This window comes from Hermetia illucens, chromosome 4 (genome assembly GCF_905115235.1).
Source record: "Hermetia illucens chromosome 4, iHerIll2.2.curated.20191125, whole genome shotgun sequence".
Classification (NCBI taxonomy): domain Eukaryota; kingdom Metazoa; phylum Arthropoda; class Insecta; order Diptera; family Stratiomyidae; genus Hermetia; species Hermetia illucens.
The window spans coordinates 95,568,679-95,587,752 of NC_051852.1; the positions used below are offsets into that span (position 1 = coordinate 95,568,679).

General features: G+C 44.7%; 2 protein-coding genes across 4 annotated transcripts in view; one reads left to right on the forward strand and one right to left on the reverse strand.

Moving 5' to 3' along the window:
* LOC119656225 (membrane-associated guanylate kinase, WW and PDZ domain-containing protein 1-like) overlaps window positions 1-10,250 on the reverse strand; it is a 74,504-nt gene extending 64,254 nt beyond the window's left edge. Inside the window, exon 1 of the mRNA XM_038062624.1 lies at window positions 8,583-10,250. Coding sequence (XP_037918552.1) covers window positions 8,583-8,937 — 355 coding nt within the window. The 5' untranslated portion in view covers window positions 8,938-10,250. The remainder of the gene's footprint in view (window positions 1-8,582) is intronic.
* Window positions 10,251-10,749: 499 nt separating this feature from the next.
* LOC119654888 (ankyrin repeat domain-containing protein 13D) lies at window positions 10,750-17,240 on the forward strand. Of its 3 annotated transcripts, none has more exons than XM_038060502.1 (11): window positions 10,750-10,834; window positions 10,908-11,102; window positions 11,328-11,460; window positions 11,528-11,698; window positions 14,638-14,781; window positions 14,836-15,149; window positions 15,205-15,297; window positions 15,361-15,528; window positions 15,584-15,914; window positions 15,981-16,158; window positions 16,680-17,240. In XM_038060502.1, exons 2-11 carry the CDS (start codon window positions 11,001-11,003, stop codon window positions 16,879-16,881), a joined length of 1,836 nt encoding a protein of 611 aa, XP_037916430.1. In that variant the 5' UTR covers window positions 10,750-10,834; window positions 10,908-11,000; the 3' UTR covers window positions 16,882-17,240. The 3 variants fall into 3 exon arrangements, with proteins under 3 accessions (XP_037916430.1, XP_037916432.1, XP_037916431.1); XM_038060503.1 differs by having other exon boundaries at window positions 10,785-10,838; XM_038060504.1 differs by lacking the exon at window positions 16,680-17,240 and adding an exon at window positions 16,236-16,673 and having other exon boundaries at window positions 10,781-11,102.
* The last annotated feature ends 1,834 nt before the right edge of the window (window positions 17,241-19,074 follow it).

Here is a 19,074-nt window from a genome sequence, read left to right on the forward strand (position 1 = left end):
CCATGGAGGCAGGCAAGGGTGGTCTTTTTTCGAAACCACATAAAAGGGGTCCTCTTCACCCGAAATCTTTCAAACTAATTTGCCTGATATCGTTGGTACTAAAAAAGATGGAGAAAGCGATAGACAACTATATTAGAACCAACGTTCTAATGAGGAATCGTATCAGCTGACGAATGTAGTACGGGGTGGTATAGGAGCAGTAGAAATAGCACTGTGTTCGTTTTTATACATTCGACGAGCATGTGGCGCGGCAGGATTCGCAATTCGCAGCATTCGAAATTTATTTGCGCATCACCTCACGAATTGCCGCATCTTTTCGACCTTGGACTTAACCAAGGCTTATCACCAAATCCCAGTAGCTCCTGAAGACATTCCAAAGACGGCAATATGCACACCCTTTGGACTCTTCGAGTTCACCCGGATGACTTTCGGATTGTGCAATGCGGCGCAAACCTTTCAAAGGTTCATTCACTCAGTCCTGCGAAATCTCGATTTCTGTTTCGTCTATTTGGATGATGTTTTGGTCGCTTCTTCCACTGAGTCTGAGCACTTAGCCCATCTCGAGTGCATTTTTCAACGTCTCCTTGAGGCCGGTTTAGTCCTAAACGTTGAGAAATGCAAATTTCTCCAAAAACAAGTGAGATTCCTCGGCCATTTCATTTCCCCTGAAGGAATACAGCCCGACCCAGACAAGGTGCAAGCAATAACAAGCTTCCCGCGTCCAAAGACAGTGAGGGAGTTGAGGAGGTTCTTGGGCATGCTGAACTTCTACCGTCGTTTCCTGCCCAAGGCCGCCCATCTCCAGTCCATTTTGAACGCGTACTTGTCTGGCCCCAAAACTAAGGACACACGAGAGATCGTGTGGTCTGAAGAGGCTATCTGCGCGTTTGACAAATCCCGTCAACAATTGGCCGACGCTACACTCTTGGCATTCCCTCTGCAAGATGCACCCCTAGCCGTTTTTGTTGATGCCTCTGACATCGCAGTAGGTGCTGCCCTTCACCAAAAGGTGGATCAAGTTTGGCAGCCGTTGAGCTTCTTCTCGAAGCAGTTGAATTCCGCTCAACGGAACTACAGTACCTACGATCGCGAACTGCTCGCCGTGTATTTGAGCATCAAATACTTCCGTTTCTCCCTAGAAGGCAGGCCGTTCACAGTGTTCACGGACCATAAGCCTCTCACGTATGCTTTGAAACAGAAGCCCGACAAAGCGTCCCCTCGTCAACTTCGTCATCTGAGCTTTATAAGTCAGTTTACGTCAGACATCCAGCACGTGTCCGGCAAGGACAACATAGTTGCTGACGCTTTGTCTCGTGTCTCCGAGGTTAACATCCCCGCCTCACTCGATTTCTCGGCTATTGCCAAGGCGCTGGAGGATGACGCAGCATTTCAGAGCCTCAAATCCAACCCCAAATACAAATTTCGGGAGTTGCCCATCTTCGGTTCAAACCTCTCTCTCTGCTGCGAAGACTCTGAAAAGGGACCTCGGCCATACATTCCGGCCACATTTCGCAAGGAAGTGTTCCACGCAGTTCACGACTTGGCGCGTCCCGGCATCAGGACAACAAACCGGTTAGTCACCGGAAAATACTTCTGGCCCTCCACCCTTTTCTCCGAGTTAGGCAAACTCCTTGGTTTTAAACGCCAGCGGACTACTGCATACCACCCGCAATCCAATGGGATGCTAGAACGTTGGCACCGGACGCTGAAAGCCGCCATTATGGCACGTGACGATCCGTCCTGGTCCCAAGTCTTACCTCTCGTCCTACTCGGCCTGCGTACAACCCGACGAGAGGAATTTGCTGCCAGCCCCGCAGAGCTGGTATACGGGGAGAACCCAAGACTCCCAAGCGATCCGGTCTTCGACAAGAGATCGGGTCTCACGGAGTCGGGGTTGGTGCGTCTGCTGAGGGACAATCTCCGACGCATCAAAGCGCCACCACCGACTCGACACTCGTCCATACCTGCTTGTTCGCCCAAGGAACTGGACACATGCACGCACGTGCTGATCAGGACGGATGCCGTCCGGAAGCCGCTGCAGCCTCCATATGAGGGCCCGTACCGCGTTCTCGAGCGGGGAGAACATTTCTTCCAGCTCGAGATCGGTGGACGCAGGAAGGCGGTCTCTCTGTCCAGGCTGAAACCCGTGTCCGCCCCGAAGCAGCGTCGTGTCCGTTTTGTGGATTGACGGCGAACGAAGTTCCGGGATCAGTCGCCGAAACCCCTAGGTTTCATCTGGGGGCGGAGTGATGTAGCGCGACAGGATTCGCAGCATTCGAAATTTATTTCGAATGTTGCGAATGCGAACGAATAGATGGCGCGGATCTATCTACTTTGCGGAGCTCGCCACGGGAGTGGAGGACCGGCGAGAAAAGTGTGCCATGAGTTAGGGGCAGAAAAGAAACACATGAAGCGAGACTCTCTTCTGCCTCTAACGAGCATACGGTGACACAAAATATTAAAGTTAAAATACAAAAGTCTAAATATTACGCGCATGCAAATGATCAAAGTTCACTTAAAGAAATTCTATTAAAATGATTCATGTTCACAATGTTTGGCTTAATAATTCTCATAGGAATTAACTGTAAAGAAAGTTAAAAGCATTCGAGAACACATCGCACACAGAGTTACGCTCCGCAAAGTAGTAAATAACACCTTGGCCTGGCAGAATGTTTAAGAATAGACGAATAGAAGAACTGATAGGTACAAATTCTATTGTCATGAACACAACTCATTGTTGTCTACAAAGTGAGGGATTATGACCATGAATGTAAAGCATGATAGTTGTCAAATTCCTAGGAGAGCTAATGGATACTGGAATACAGGTCCAAGGTTATGCTGATGAGAATACCCTAAGTGACAGAACCCAGACTGGACTACGAATTATTAGTAACTGGTGCAGGAAGACGAGGCTGCGAACCAAACCAGTCAAGGTCAATGAAGTACCATTTACTGGGAAAGCGCAAACTTGATCAACTGAGAGCCGTTAGATTACATGGTATGGAGGTGAAACGATTAACGTAGGTCAAACACTTGGGAATCACCCTAGACCAAAAACTACTCTGGAAGACACATATTGGGAACATATGTCGGAAAATTACAAGGACTCTGATGACTTCAGGTCCATAGTAACGAAAAAAGGAGGAAGCAACCCCAAAAAGCTGCATATACACTGTAATAGTAATAATAATAATAATCGTTGGCGCAACAACCCAATTGGATCAAGGCCCTGAAATGTGTTAGAGCACTTCATTCAAGACCGTAACGGTACACTATAGGATTATAGTGCCCTATAGGAGGCAATGCGGTCTGCATTGCGATCGCCCGAGATTATTACCCTAATTTGACTCAGGTACTCATTCTCAGCTGAGTCGACTGGTATACGACTTCAAATCACGATACAAATCGCCCTGCCACCAGCGAGATTTGAACCGCGACCTTCCGTACGATAGCCTTGTGCAATAACCACTCAGCTATACTGCAATAGTAAGGCCAATGATGACCTATTGGGCGGAAATCGCACGCAGAACGAAGCAGCACAACAGGCAGGAAGTTACACAAAGTTCACAGACTGGCTTGCGTATCAATGGAGCAATGAGAACATGCCCAGTGAAATTTCTAGAGGTCCTTCTGGGATCGACTCCTCTTCAAGGGATAACATAACAATCAGATTTCATTTCAATAAGAAGTTTGAAACACATTGGAGCAACAAAGCAAACTGGGAGAAAGTGTCGTTGACATGCGGCTTAAACCAGCAAAGTGCCTCCTTCACCTTAGAGAGGAATTATAAGAGGCAGATCATTACAATTCTAACCACCAAGCGGCTATTAAGGCACTTAGGTTCTACCAGGTGAATTCCAAATTGGTATGGGAAAGCCTTAACAGACTGAACATGCTCGACTTGTTAAATACGGTCTGGATACTGTGGTTGGAAGGCAATGAGGCAGCAGACATGCTGGCTAGAAAAGGAGCAGCGATGATGCGTGGAGTCGGGAATGGGCTACTACTCTAAAAAACAAAAAAGGAACCGAATGAAGGACACGCGCATGGCAATCTGCAATGATAGCCAGACTACACTGAGAGTGTTGAGTAGTCCTTTGAGCGCCTCGAAAATCGTTCAAGAATGTAAAAACCGATCGAAATCTATTTCCCGATTTTATACGAAAGAACTACTCTAGGAATCTGGTCACTGTGGTGTAGAGAAAAATGGAGCAGCAAAAAAGAGATTCAATTTCCCGCATGCCGGAAACGGAACCAACCAGGCTAAGGCTGTTTTCAAAACCTGGGAACAAACTACCCATAATGACAGGTGGAAAAACCTATATGCTGCTAGACCCACCGAATGTTTCCTTTCAAAACCTAACAAGCATACTGTAAAATTTATCCTTTCGAAAAGCAAGAGTGTTAGGAGCATTCTGACTGGGCATATGTTCAGAATACAGTACGAGATAATATATGCCCCTCCGGAATCCACGGAGTATCCCCCCCCCCCCCCCATGAAGGTATCAAACATATGGAGGTGATATGCTCCATTTGTAGCGGATAGCCTCACATCCACCCACGGGTATCTGGGATTGTTCGTTAGACGGAGGAGTCGAGTACAATGGGCCACTGCGGCCTGAGTGCGCAGAGGCTATATATCTCCCCCACCACAAACACACTACAACCTTTATGCTTTTAATTATAAGCGTGTTTTCTATGAGATATTCAGTATTTATTCGATCAACAATAAACGGACAATACTCCAATTACTTATTGCATATAAGCTCATATAGAAAACAGAAGGGAAACAAAAAATTGCAAAGTATCACTAACTCTATTTTTATGAGCGGCTAGGAATAAGCCAGAAGTCCAATATGCAAACGGTTATAATCGCGTAATATTCTGGGCAAGGAGGAGTTGAAGTAACACAGGAACTCCACGAAAGGTACCTCAATACATTAAGGTTGCGAATATTATGTGATGTGTCACGGTAATGAATTTTGGAGGCTATAGGGCTATTCCGGTCCGTCATTAAGTGGATGGCGGACTTAGGAATCCATCGATTCTTAAACAAAATGTTAGTTTAGCCCCGGCCGGCTTGTGCCTAAAATTTTACAAGGCGATTCTATGTTCGTTATAATTCATACACATGACGTATTTCTGAATTAATATAAGGGAGCAAATACCACCTTGTAATCAATTCGGTTACGCTGCTCTCAGAGCAGAGATGAGGCAGCGTCTGATGAGTTGATGAGAACCAAGGTGAACTACTCCTTCCTTCTCATGGAATCGAAGTATAGATTGTGTGAACATCGTTCCTTGTATTGAAAGACTTCGCAACAAAGTTGATGAATTGCAACAAATTGATCACAGTTCAGCGACCGTGTTGAAAGCCATGCTGCTCTTCCACAATGAAGTGACCGAAACGAGACGAAAGGCATTCTTTTACGTATCTTTCTTAAATATTTGAGAACGAGGAAAGCATGGATATAGGTCGGTATTATTACTTTTTTTGCGTACGGGTATAATACGAGTTTCCTTCCACATGTCCAGAAAGACACCTTCGGGCAAGCTCCTCTTATAAATGATAGTCAGGGGAATGGAGTTGGTCTGCTTACATTTTTTTAGGAAGAGATTCGGAATACCATCGGAACCGCAATCGCCACTAAGGTCGAAAAAGAGGTAAGGAGTAAAAACCGAGGAGAAATGATTCCGAACAAGTTCACAAGCTGATTCAGAGAAATAAGAAGTATGATCTTCCAGTTTTATATAACCAGCGGGAGAAGTGGGTGGAGAGCGTGAATTGCGGACGTGTAACCAGAAGAGTTTAATTCCCGTCGCTCGAGGTAGCCTTCGATGGTATTTAAATACTGGGAATGTGCATTTTTGATCAGAATTTTTGCAGACAAACGTAGAGTTATAAACTTTGTCCTGTCTCCGGCATTACCCAAACGTTGAAACCTCAGACGAGCTTTGTGTTTCTCACGAAGAGTATTATAGATCTCTACAGTGAACCAGACAGGGTATTTGTGCAGATTAGGATAAGAGACGGGAATGAAACATGGAACTTTTTCTAAATAGTATTAGTAAAGCAGTCTGGTTGGATGATAGATTTCTTTAACGTACCATCCATTCCAGTCAACTGCTTTGAGAAAATCATTCAAAGCTCACAAATCAGCCTTGTGGAACTTGAATTTCGGCGCCTTGCAAGGTGACAGTGTGTCGAATCGATTAATATAGAAATCAACTTCCAGAGGCGGATAAGGAGCATCAATTTTAGGGTAAGGCTAATCGCTAGGAAATAACATGAACCGATTGTCAGGAATGTTGACCAATATCATGAAAAATCGCTGCGAACTGAAGAGTCTGGGTCTTACCGCCGTTACCAGTAAATTTCCACCCTTCGCCGAGAGTTCCGCTTCCTTGTGTCCACTTTCTTCTGCTTTCCAAGGAGCTACACCTTCTTTCAGAGTGCTTTACATTGCCGTTGGCTGGGAGTCTTTGCAGATTCGTAGTGTCCGTTCCGCCTGGATCCATTTTCACATTACGGCATTAGACCAATTGTTTCTAGTGGAGGAGAAGCAGGAGAAGGTTGTGTCCTGGTTGTCTTTGCAGTTTACTCTGCTTTCTGGCAAACCGTGCTGGAAGCACTAATTGCACACTTCTTACTGAAGCGAAGACCATCTATTGGACAGACCCTTCGCGGTGGTGTAGCCCCTGAAATTCACCACTAGGCAGTGACTTGATTGCTCAAAGTCGCGGGTTGATCCGACTGTGTGACTTACTCTAACTGGGGGAATCAAGACCCTTTGGTTCCATGCTTATGTTTTACAGTCTGTTACATAAGAGCGTGGTCACTGTTACACGTAGATAAAAAATCAGAGCGTCCTGTTTCTTTTTCTATGACATAGAGGGCACCTCAGTCCTTCATGCTTTTTGTAAAAAGTCAGCTCTCTGTCAAATTTAGTCTTCAATTGAGTGGTTTTTTGAAATGAGTGCTGTTTACGCCTCTCGCTTTGAGGTAATTTTTCTATGTTTGCATGAAAAAGGATCCAAATTAACGGAAACTACTGCTGCAAAATATATGGGAAAGGCGAAGCAGTTCGCTAACAAGTGGATAAATCGCTATAAAAAGGCCGGTAAGGTTGATGATTTTCCTGATCGCGGAAGTGCAAGCAAAGTCTCAAAAAAAGACGAAAAAAAGATTCTCGCATTGTTCTCGAAAGATCCAACTTTGACTTTACGTGGAGCTGCTGTGAAATTGAAAGCAAAAGATGTTGACATATCTTACGGAACGATTCGCAGGCACTTGCTTGCCAATAAACTGAAATATCGCAGTACTTTGGAAAAACCAATGTTGAGTGCAAAACACGTTGAAAAACGAGTGGAATGGGCGAAGGAAAACTTGGACCGCGATTGGAGCAACGTATTTTTTTCTGATGAATCCTCCTTCTGGGCATTTCCGAGCATCAAACACGTCTGGACAACCTCCACCAGTAGGATGCTTCAACGGACTGTTAAACACTCCGTCAAGGTCCATGTTTGGGGGTGCTTCTCAAACAAAGGTTTCGGTACTTTGTTCTTATTTACCGAGAATTTAAATGCCGAAAAAATGAATAAAATATATCAAAAGGCTTTGTTGCCATCTCCTAAGCAATGGTATATTAAGAAAAATGAAAGCTGGATCCTTCAAGAGGACAACGATCCAAAACATCGGAGTCGAGCGTGTAGCGAGTGGAAGGCGCAAAACGGAGTTGTCACTTTAGATTGGCCATCTCAGTCACCGGATGCAAATCCCATGGAAAATGTATGGGCTCTGATGAAAATGCAGCTTCGCAGACGCAAGCCATGTAATTTAGATCAACTTTCTCGACAAAATTCGAAAAATTTGGAGGTCTTTTCCGGTAGAATATGCAGAAAAACTAGTGGAAAGTATGCCCCGACGGTGCCAGACCATAATTGACAATGCAGGAGATTGGACTTGCTACTGAGGTATTTGCATTGAGTATTGACGACCAAATTATCAATAAATTTGCGAATTTTCGAAAAATCAATTGTTGTTATTATTTAACAGTGACCACGCTCTTATGTAACAGACTGTAGAGACTAGAGAGTGTATTAGTGATCAGGCTACCGCACAACGACAAAGTGATGTTGAAAGGGAACCCAAGCAACCTAATAGTGACTACTAACAGCCCGAGCAAAATTTACCCAAAATAACCCCGAGACCCCTAATTGTTACGGGACTATTCAAACTATAATGGCTCCTCTTCTCAAAAACGGTCTTGGAACCGTCTACGGCATAGTATAGTGACCAGTGGCTGTCTCACAGGAGACCGAGGTTCTATTCCTCGCCAGGGAACTTTAATCAAGAGCTTCCTGAACAAACATCTATAGAAGTAATATCTGCCGTCACGGGGGCACGGGGACACGGGGTCTCAAAAATTCGAAAAATTAAACTTTTAAAAGATATCCCCGAGGCTGACTAGACTGCCAAGGAACAATGAAACGATGCCTACCAATTTCTTGACACTCACATGAACAAATTGACGTGCACCAAAAATGTATTCAGTGACTAATGAAAATTTGGGGTTCCTTACCTTTCGAATGTTTGCTGTGATTCCCGTGACTCATCGTTTGACTGTTCACTGAAGATCCTCCGCCCAGCGAGGTCACGTCCTCCCGTGAATTCATCAGAACCGTGGCGGGCGAACATTTCTTTATGGAGCCGTTCACACTCGCATTCGATGAAGTCTCCGACTTCAAGCTGCCCAGGTTCGGCACCTGATGATGATTACCGCTAATTTGAGCGTTGATTGCATTCCCATTTGCCTGGCTCGATGGCGGTGACGCCACTGCGGCAGCAGACGTGGAGCCAATTGCAGCCGCCGTCGCCAGCAACCCGTCCGACGATGAGTTTTTCACGTCCAATTTCAATTTACTGTCGTTTTCCATATTGCTAGCACGCACGACTTTCCACAGAAACTTCACCCCGACATTCGCGCTGGAATACCAAACCGAGGAGGCTCGCTGGGGAGTACCGCCCGACCACTGTTGATAACGGAATCAGCGTGGGAAAGGATGGAAACAACACATTTAAAAACAGATATTCGGCGTCAAGGCACTTGCAGTAGTCCCGAAACATCTGCCGACGACTCCAAAGATCAGCTCTCGGCCGATGTGTAGAATTTTAATTAATTGCGGACGACAAAAAACAGGTTGGCGTCTTGATTGAGTGGCGAAATGCAGCGCGACCCGGAAAACGTAAAAACAACGCAAAATCACAGCGTTTACAACTTAGTGTGTGGGAACGGTCGGCACTTAATGAGACGCTTCTGAGAAACTAATAAGCGCGACATGGAGCATTTCTTCTGCAGAAACTCGCAGTAAAGGATTTCCGCCCGATGGGTTGGCCACTTCGAGCTGTAACCGCGACCGTTCGTCGAAAGAATGCGAAAGGAATGTCAGCCCGGCGACAGCAGTCGTCGCTAAACCCTCTTAAAGGTACCGCTTGCACCGCAATCTTACAAAAGGCGCTTCTGCGGCCGCAAAACCACCATCACGGTCCACCTGTACGCGAGGCCGCTCACCTGTTGGACGTAGCGCGACTTCTTTCTCGTGTGAGTCAACTCGTCGCGACTTCGAAGGCCGCCATGGAGCCTCACATTCTTTCGGGGACCTATTTGGAGCCGGTCACGACGACCGCTTTCACTGCAACTTGCACTCGCGGAAAATCCGAATGCCTCCCCTTTGTTTTGTTTTCACACAACCACACTTGTTTGTATACGAGACACTTCACAGGTTTCCCGGCAGCACGACCCGCACGCTGATAACAACGCTCCGACGACACACTCGAAATGGACCGCAATCATCACGGCTCCAGCACAACCTGTCGCAGGGCCCCCCCTAACGAAAATCTCCACAGCGCGACTCGTCCATCAGATTCCAATCTGGCTTTTTTCTCGTCGTTTCCCACTCTCGGCGCCCGTACACTTTGCAACGCAACAACCAGGTTACGAAAACACCACAAATCGCGCTGGCCACCAGGACGAATTCTTGTTTACATACGACACGGAAGGACCTAGTTATCTGGCTTTGTGGTTGGTCCTTTTGTAAGGCACTCGGGTGGCTGACGTGTGAAAGGAAAAGTCTTTAATTATTCAAACGCGGAAAAGCACGGCCAGCGAACGCGACACAGAACAGAAGGAAAGTTTAAACAGCACAACAGAAGGCAGCAGCACACAAATATGACGAGTTCAGTTGAACGTAGAGCGGCCGTTCCGTTTATGGAGTAGATCGGCGGAGGAGAAGCGGCCGGCCCGGCGGTAGCAGATTGGGCAATTTGTTGGTCAAGTCTGGTGGGAAATGAATTGAGCAAATTTTTGAAATTAGAATCGAAATTTCAGTGAGTGTCCGCCGAAATACAATGCCAATAGGGAATAAATAATTCGTGTGTAATTTTAGAGGAGAAAGTTTTGCGAATTTTCTAATCACGTATGGCCGACAAAACCCCAGTCCTGGAATAGAAGGGATTCTCCATTCAGAGTCACCAAACGTCTGCATTACCGCATTGTATTCCTTCAGGGGCGTAACTCTGTGACCCGGAAATACTGATCTCCTTCGACAACAGAGAATTTTAATTCCCTTTACAAAAACCGACAGCAAACCGTCGATGGCTCATATTCCACAAATTTCAAAAAGTTATTCACCTTCCTACAGTGGCCGACGAAATACCCCTCGATTTCCCCAGCTTTGCGCACGCCTAACATTTGACAAGTGACATCTAAGCTGCGACAAATGAAATAAAAAGGAAAGCGACTCATTTGACAATCGTGCAAGTGACGGATTCGCGGTGGGTTCGTCAATTTGTTTAGCAAATTCCTTCTAAATCGCTAGAAAAAGTTTCCAAAAATTAACATTCACAGTCGTCGAGGGGATTGAATTGGGCACCGCCGAGCCACCAATCAGAAAAGCATCATTTTCCAGAGAAATCGAATGACATCGTCACCAAATCGAAAATGACATTGTCCGTTGCGGAAATCGAGAGGCAATACCCGCTGCATTGGCTGGTGTGGAACAATGAGCATGAAAAACTGCAGAAACTGCTCAAAGCAGAAGAGGTAAGCAGTCCGGGATCAAAGGAAGCCTCGTTTGATTTACAACCGCGCGCGCCGTGTCAACACTCGAATCTCGCCGTCGTCTAGACGTTAATCTAATTTGTATGCTCGCCGCCTGACCGAGATTCGAAACGCAAGCAATATCACAACGATAAGTGCTACTGCGATTAAAAGCGCGTAATTGAATTAGCGGGGTGTGTTTTAAATAGTTTGCGTTCTGCTTTCCAGCACGATAAGGAGAAGTTGGACCCGCGGGGGCGGACCCCTCTTCTGCTCGCCGTGAAGCTGGGCCACCGGGAGTCAGTCAAGTGCCTGCTTGCAGCCAAGTGCAACGCCAATTTCGAGTGCGACGGGTGGTCAAGTGAGTGTGTTTGCCGCGGGTGTCGAGGCAAGTCCTGGCGTTTTATGAAGATTGCGATTCGTTTCAGTTGTGCAGGAAGCCGTCTGCAGCGGGGACGAGCAGATCCTGACGGCGATCCTGGAGGTGCGGGATTTGCAGCGACATATCCAGCGGGTCACCCATGTGCCTAAACTTTTACAATTGCTCCTGGACGCGCCCGACTTCTATGTGGAGATGAAATGGGAGTTCACGTCGTGGGGTAAGTAAATTGCCGTTTCGCACGCTACGCACAGTGCGTACGAAATGCGGAACAATTGGATTTAATTGGGGGCGGCCGAGAGCTGATCGTAGTGCGATAAGCGAGAGTGCACACATTTTGGAACATGTGCCGTATTTTAGGATTTTTCCTTGGTGTTTGGGTGCACTGGATGCACGCCTGACTCAGTTGCATCTTGCGGAGAGCATTCATCACTTGCGCTAGTCACTAACATGAGTCACTAAGTCACCAAAGTTGATTTGTAAATAATTTTCTTATCAGGGCTCGTCAAACGTCGTGAATGATTAGAACATTTCGATTGTACGAGGTGTGGTTCTTCATAGATTTGGAGAGTTGTTCCCACTCTTTGACGGTGTTAAAACGGATAGTGTGGCCGGTTGGCAAAATTTACCTCGATATATTCCTGTTAGGAATTAGGCGAGGAATTATTTAGGAAAGCAACATACCTTCCTCCAAGGCATCACCATCCATCCTCATGAAGAGGACCAACAATTCTTCGATGGATTGTCTTCGCGACTAAGTGGTCGCAATTGTTCTTGCTAAGAACACAAGTCTCCGAGGAATACATGAGGCCTGGCAAGTCCGTTGTCTTGTACAGCAAGAGCTTTGACCCCATGGTGAGATGGTCCGAGCGGACCAATTTTTTTTAAGTTGCAATAGACTCTGTTGATTGCCAACAACCATGCCCGAATTTGGTTGTCATGGCTGTTATCGGCTGCGATTTTTGACTTTAGATAGTTGTTTCAAAGATGTGTTTTCCTATCTTTATTGTTTTCAGTTGACTACTGCTATTTGATGCTGTTTCTCTAGTTTTTGGTGCGGACGCACCCAAAGTCTCGCGTCGCCTGCTGTATCTGGATGAAAGCAGTTTGTTCATTTCGGGTTGTTTTTCTTTGAAAAGAATAATGTTTCGCGCGTTTACATTAGCATCACGGACCACTTTTCCAGGGCCAGGTTGAAATGATAGGGCTGATTATGTTTTCCTAGCTACCAATACCAAAAATGATCTCAGGCAACTTGTCCAAAAAAGGAATGATTTCCTCATACAAGATGGGCTCAGATTGAATCTAAATAAAAACGAATTTTTGATTAGACTAGTTCGGGACCATTGTCGGTAGAAACGACGCTCCCTAGATATACAAGTTGATCGACGCCTTCAATGTCCTGCCCATTAATCCAGATAACTAGAATCCGGTGACATATGGTTTTGTTGAGTCTAGCTCTACCTGCCTCTACCTCTTTCTAAATCCATCATTTGGTCAACGTTCATGCCGGGGTGAGAGAGCAGCATCAACGTATTCAAGGTGTTTGAGGAAAGATTTTATAGTCCATGGAAATCCTCCACGTCCTCTGGACAAGGCAACATGAGGAACGTCTCTGATAACAAGAATATCGGTGACAAGAGGCATCCCTGGCGGACTTTTTTGGGCCTCAAATTCCTCTGAAATTTTACCTCTGCAGCAGCGACCTGATATTAACCATTAGTTTCTAGGGAATGACTTCCCCCTGCCCCGTAGAGCACGGCAGATACACTTTCTGCTCACGGTATCGAAAGCTTTCTCAGAATCGATGAAGAGCCGGTGTGTATCGATGGCCACAAAAAGCTAAACTTCACCGGATGTTAACAAGGGCGCACTCTACGTTGAGCTTCTCGGGATTTCGCACTGTGTCAGAGTTCGAACGCGTCATGCCTGCCATAATTCGCAGCGGTTAACTGAGCATTCAATTTCTTCCGTTCGTCGATCTGTTACCACGATTCCACATTCAGCCAGAACTTTGTCGTCGCTTCGAGACGTGACCCAATGCTTATCGATATTCTCAGGCGGATTACTCAGTATATCTGCCGTCCGATCAGCAAGATAACTCTTCCACAGTAGAGCGACAGCTAAATTATACAAGCGAACTTGAAGGGTCACAGCTCTCCAAACCTGCTAGAAGTGGTGGACGCGAAAGCGAAGGTAAGCGACCATCAGATAGTGATCCCTATCGAGGCCGATGCACCTCCCTTGTTACGCACATCCAGGAAGCAACTCCTAAATCTACTGTTCTAGATGTGATAAAGTGATCAATTTGATTGCTCCTAAGATGTCAGTGGGTTGAAACATAACTGACCTTATTGCAGGCTCTGTGCTCTACAAACCTCCCACCATTGTCGCTATGTTCTCTAAGACCGTGTTTCCTCATCACATGCTCGGGCTAGGTGTTATCAGAAGCCACTATGGCATTCAGATCACCCATCACGATCACAATGTCATTTTTAGGAAGTCTCTCCTAAGCTGCGTGTAATTGTTCGTAGAAAGCATCATTCACTATATCGGTCTCCAATGGTGTATTGTAAAATTGTGATGCTTTTGAACCTAGATCGAAATCTTGCAGTTAGAAATCCGTCAAAACCGGCTCCCAGGTCAAGAAAATGCACCTTGCGGAAGCCGTCACAAGCAACCCGACACTGGCTTCGCGTCTGATACCACTCGGCTGTCCAAAGAACAAAAACACATTGCCGCAATAGTAAAAGAAGTACTCTCTGGAGTCTCACCATCTTACTTCGCTTAGGCCTAAGATGTTCAGTTTATATCGTTGGAATTCTCGCTGGAGTTGGAGAAAGCGAACATTCCGCGGGCCGTTATTGAGGAGCATGTCCAAATTCCAGAAACTAACCATTGTCCGTTTTGAATATCCGCGAGGTCATCCCTATCCCAGGCGCTGTCGACATTCGGTAGCAGTAAAATTTCCAAATTTGCAGGTTGTTAGCCCACAAATGTCTATCCCTTTTAGTCGCCTATTAAAACATGCAGGGAAGACTGAGTGAATTCTTTAACCCCAACTCACACGGTGCAATTCTAGGACCCCTTTTTTAAATTCCAGAAAAACTATTTTTCAATTATTTTACATTATAAACTGTATTCCATTCTACATTTTAGTGCCTTTGATGTCACGTTTATGCCCTAGCGATGTTTACAAAGTGTACAAAAGGGGTGCCAACGTCCGTATCGACACAACACTACTAGGCTTTGATAACGCTACTTGGCAAAGAGGAAACAGAACATACATTTTCAAAGGGCAACGTAAATTGTTTGCGCTCTTCTTTGGTTCCACTACTCACAAATATTTCTCTACAGGTGAGACAGCAACTATGATAGAAATTGACCACGACACACATGAAGTTCTAATCGAGCAACTGCACAGTTCAGTTGGTAATGTAGTTGCCATTCCGCCGCCGCCAGGATCTGTACGCGCCAGACTTAGCGCCCCAGTTGTCACAAATAACATCGATATGGATAAGATTAGCTTTGAACGTAATAAAGCAGGTATATGGGGATGGCGGAGTGAAAAGAATGAATCGATAAACGGTTATGATTGCAAAGTGTACGGTGCCAGTAATGTAGAATTCATAACCAGGACCCGAACGGAACATGTAAATGAGCAAATGAAGGTATATTGATATTTTGCTGTTAAAATAACATCACTTGACGGTTTATTTATTGCAGGGAAAAAATTCTCGCACTCCAATCCACAACTTCTTAGGAATAGCCGAAGAAGAATATCGGAAAAGTCCAGAACTGGCCACATATCGCGAGCAAGTGAGTTCTCATTACATATTGGTCTCGGAATTTATAGAAACATTTTGTAATTTTTAAATCAAGCTTTCGTCACCTCATACTGAAGAAAAGTACGAAGATGACTCTCCTTCGGATGGTGCTAGTAATTCAGGAGGTTCTACTCCGAAAAGTTCGGTTACGGCTGAAGAGTACTTTTCAGGAGGTGATCTGCAGGGCCGTGATATTGGCCGTCCCAAGAAAGTGTCAACTAAGGTTTCTTAATCGCTGAAATAGAGAAATGTCAATATATAATTGACTTCATTTTTAGATCCAAAGATTTAAAGCGAACTTATGGCTAAGTGAAGAATTTCCAATCCGATTGCAAGAGCAGGTGCTGCCGATTCTCGATTTAATGTCTACAATGGCCAGCCCACATGTATCCAAATTGAAAGACTTCATAACAATGCAACTGCCATCTGGTTTTCCAGTCAAAGTAGAAATTCCACTTTTTCATGTGCTGAATGTTTGTGTAACCTTCGTTAATGTGTTTGGAATGGACTCGCCGGTCGAGCATGTCTCAACCATTCAGGAACAGGAGAGGCTCACGTGCGTTATTGATGATCAGTGTTTTGATATCCCAAGCCATTACACAAACAGAGGTCTGTAGCTCGACCACTTTTCTTTACATCAAGGGACTCATGATAATATTTCAATTTGAATTACAGATTTCGAGTTGCGGCGCCAACTAACAATCGAAGACGAAGATGATTTATTGCAGATTGCAATAGAGCAAAGTCTGGTTGAAACAAGCGCTGACAGTGATCAAGTAGATATCTGGGAAGCCCTTCGTGGACAGAAAGCTTCGCCATTACCATTTTCGGATGAAGAGGCGCAGATTCAGAGGTGAATATCGTGCATGTTCTCAGTATAACTGATTTAAATTTACTAACACTTTTCCTTTACAATTTCTGGTAATTTAGATCGCATGCTTTTAAAAATAATCATGCACGCTTGAAAAATATTTTTAAGTGACAAAGCGATTATATTTGTGCTTCTTTTTGGGTTGTTGAATTGATTTTTCATCAAATGTACACTTGTTACGCTTTTATTCTACTTTCAACTGGGTTGTTGCTTCATTTATAGTTTTGGTTTCCATTTTGGATTTTAGATTGATCATTAAGCTCAGTTTCCACCATTTTAATGAAATGATTGCGTTTATATAATAAATCCAAATACTCTGCATGTCTTTCACTCATGATTCACTGCAATTACACGTTTGCACTCAGCCACGCTTTGCTCAAGTTCACACGCAGCATTATTCACCGCTTTTTAACTTGTGTTGTTCAAATAGGTCTAAGGCTAATTATTCACACATAAAACTTATCGCTACTACCTGAACTTCCATTCATCCCAAAATTATACAGAGTACTACAAGAATCGTTGACCCAATATCGTGGAATCAATTCACCTCTGAGCGAGGATGCAGAAGAATTTCCCGCCATAGATCCTGATCTGGCGATGGCTTTACGACTTAGTGTTCAGGACCAAAAATTAATGGAATTAGAGATGCAAAAGGAACAAGAACTGATGGAAAAGGTGTTGAAATTGAGTTTGGAAGAAAAATGAATTTTTCAAATTGAATGAAAAATGAAAAGATTAGAATTTTGCCGTTTTATGTTTGTGATAACTTTCTCATAAAATGATAAAGAATTCCATGGGGTAGCTAATATTTGACTGGAGAAAATGTGTAATTTTGAAATTGGGAGTATGAAGAAGAAAGCAGAGAAAATTATCCTCAGAAATGTTAACGAGGATAAAGGCTCGCTCGTTGTTTTATTAGATTTAAATATTATTTATTTATTATTAATTCCACTTTCTTCAATCCAAAGGACTATCTCAATTAGGTCATCAATATTTATAAACAAAGAAAATATAATTTTAAAAATTTTGTATTCTATACAATAAAGCAAGCAAGCAACCTCCAAGTCTTCGCATTTTTATTTTCTAATATATTCACTAAATGTTAGATATTTTAGGAGTTATTGAAACACCCCTAGAGGCAGCGGGAAAACCGAGCCCGGAGTGAAAAGCATGCGGTACCTCCCGTCGAGAGCCCTGAACTTTTTCACACCATGTAACATAGGGGGAATCATTTACCGGTCATGCTGAACATTAATGCTCCGTTGAATGCATGCCGTGATAAGAGAAAAATTGCGCATGTGGTCACAAATCTTTCGCTGGTCCTGTGAAGGACGTCAAATGTCTACTTCTCATTCACGGTGATAAACAACTGAAGAGGTGGAAAGAATACTTCGTCATGGTTCTTAATCGTATTACATTCGGTGAGGTTCCTCCTCTTGCGGAGAAAATGACCAGTCACCATAACATGCGGATACGAACTGTTCCTCCAAGCAGAAGAGAAATCATTTCGGCCATCAATGCATTCAAAAGGAATCAAGCCACTGGACGTGACGGTCTCCCCGCAGAATTATTTATCAGTGCACCTGCGGTTAATGCAGATCTGCTGTTCCCACTCCTACGGAAACCTTGGAAATCCGAGTTCTTTCCCAGAAAGTGGAAGGAGATGCCCGTTAAGATCCCAAAAAAGGCACACATTTTGTGTGTGACAATGGGAGTGATGCCTGCGTGCTCGCTGCCTTCGCAGAGATAACAGCTAAAATAATCCAGGAACACAATAAACAAAATTTCGATTTGGATCCTCCTGTATTGACCACATCAAAACCCCACCGATCATTTTGGAACAATGCGCGGAATTTTGTCTTCGCTGCCCCTACTCTTCATCGATTTCGAGAAAAGTTTCCATATCATGAATAGGATGTATCTGGAGTATTTTACCCAGGAGGGACATTCCGGAGAAACTAGTAGCTATTATCAGAGCAACATAACACGTAAAATGTCACATGCTGAAGTCCAAAGCAGGATTAACCAGGGTTGCATCCTATCACCCATATTATTTCTTCATTTTATCGGAAACGTTCTTCATGCTTCCTTGTCCGGAGGTCGTGGAGGAAGTCACTGGACGATGACATCTTTCCTTAAACACCGCAACTACGCTAATGACATCTGCTTGCTTTCTCACCGGGTCATGGCCAAATGTTTCTGGATTTGGAAAGAGAGGCAGGTAGAGTTGGACTGAAAATAAACGCCAACAAAACCAAGATTCTCAGTCCACCGTGTCATCACACTCTCCCTATCTGCATTAATGGGCAGAGCATCAAAGGCGTCGATCGATTTGTATATCTAGTAAGCGTGGTTTTTGCCGACGGTGGCAACGAACTAGATGTTGCCCGACGCATTAACATCGCTTTCGCTACCCTATCCAAAATTTGGAAATGCAGTTATCTCAACATTACGATCAAGTTGAGACTATTCTGTGCTAGTGGTCTTTGTGCATTGCTATATGGGAGTAGCACATGGAAAGTGGTCTCCACTGTTACTCAAAAGCTTCAATACCTGTCTGCGTCGTATCATCGGAGTACGCTGGTATGACGCTATCTCAAACGAAAAACTTAATCGTTGCATATGCTTGGCATTCATATGCGATGTGAAAGGAAGACGGAAGTGGCAGTGAATATGTCACACGATAAGCAGGGGCGACATGGAATTCACTCTCCCAAGATCTCCGACGACTGGGTCGCCCTAAGGAAATTTGGCGAAAAACAGTAGAGGACGAGTACGAGCGTCTCTGAAGAGCATTTCAGGTAACCGCGAGCGATGGTGCGTAGGTGTGGTTGACGGGGTATACCTCACAAAAGAGAAGCCTTTCAATTTTCCCGCGAGGGATGTTGAGCCGCTGAA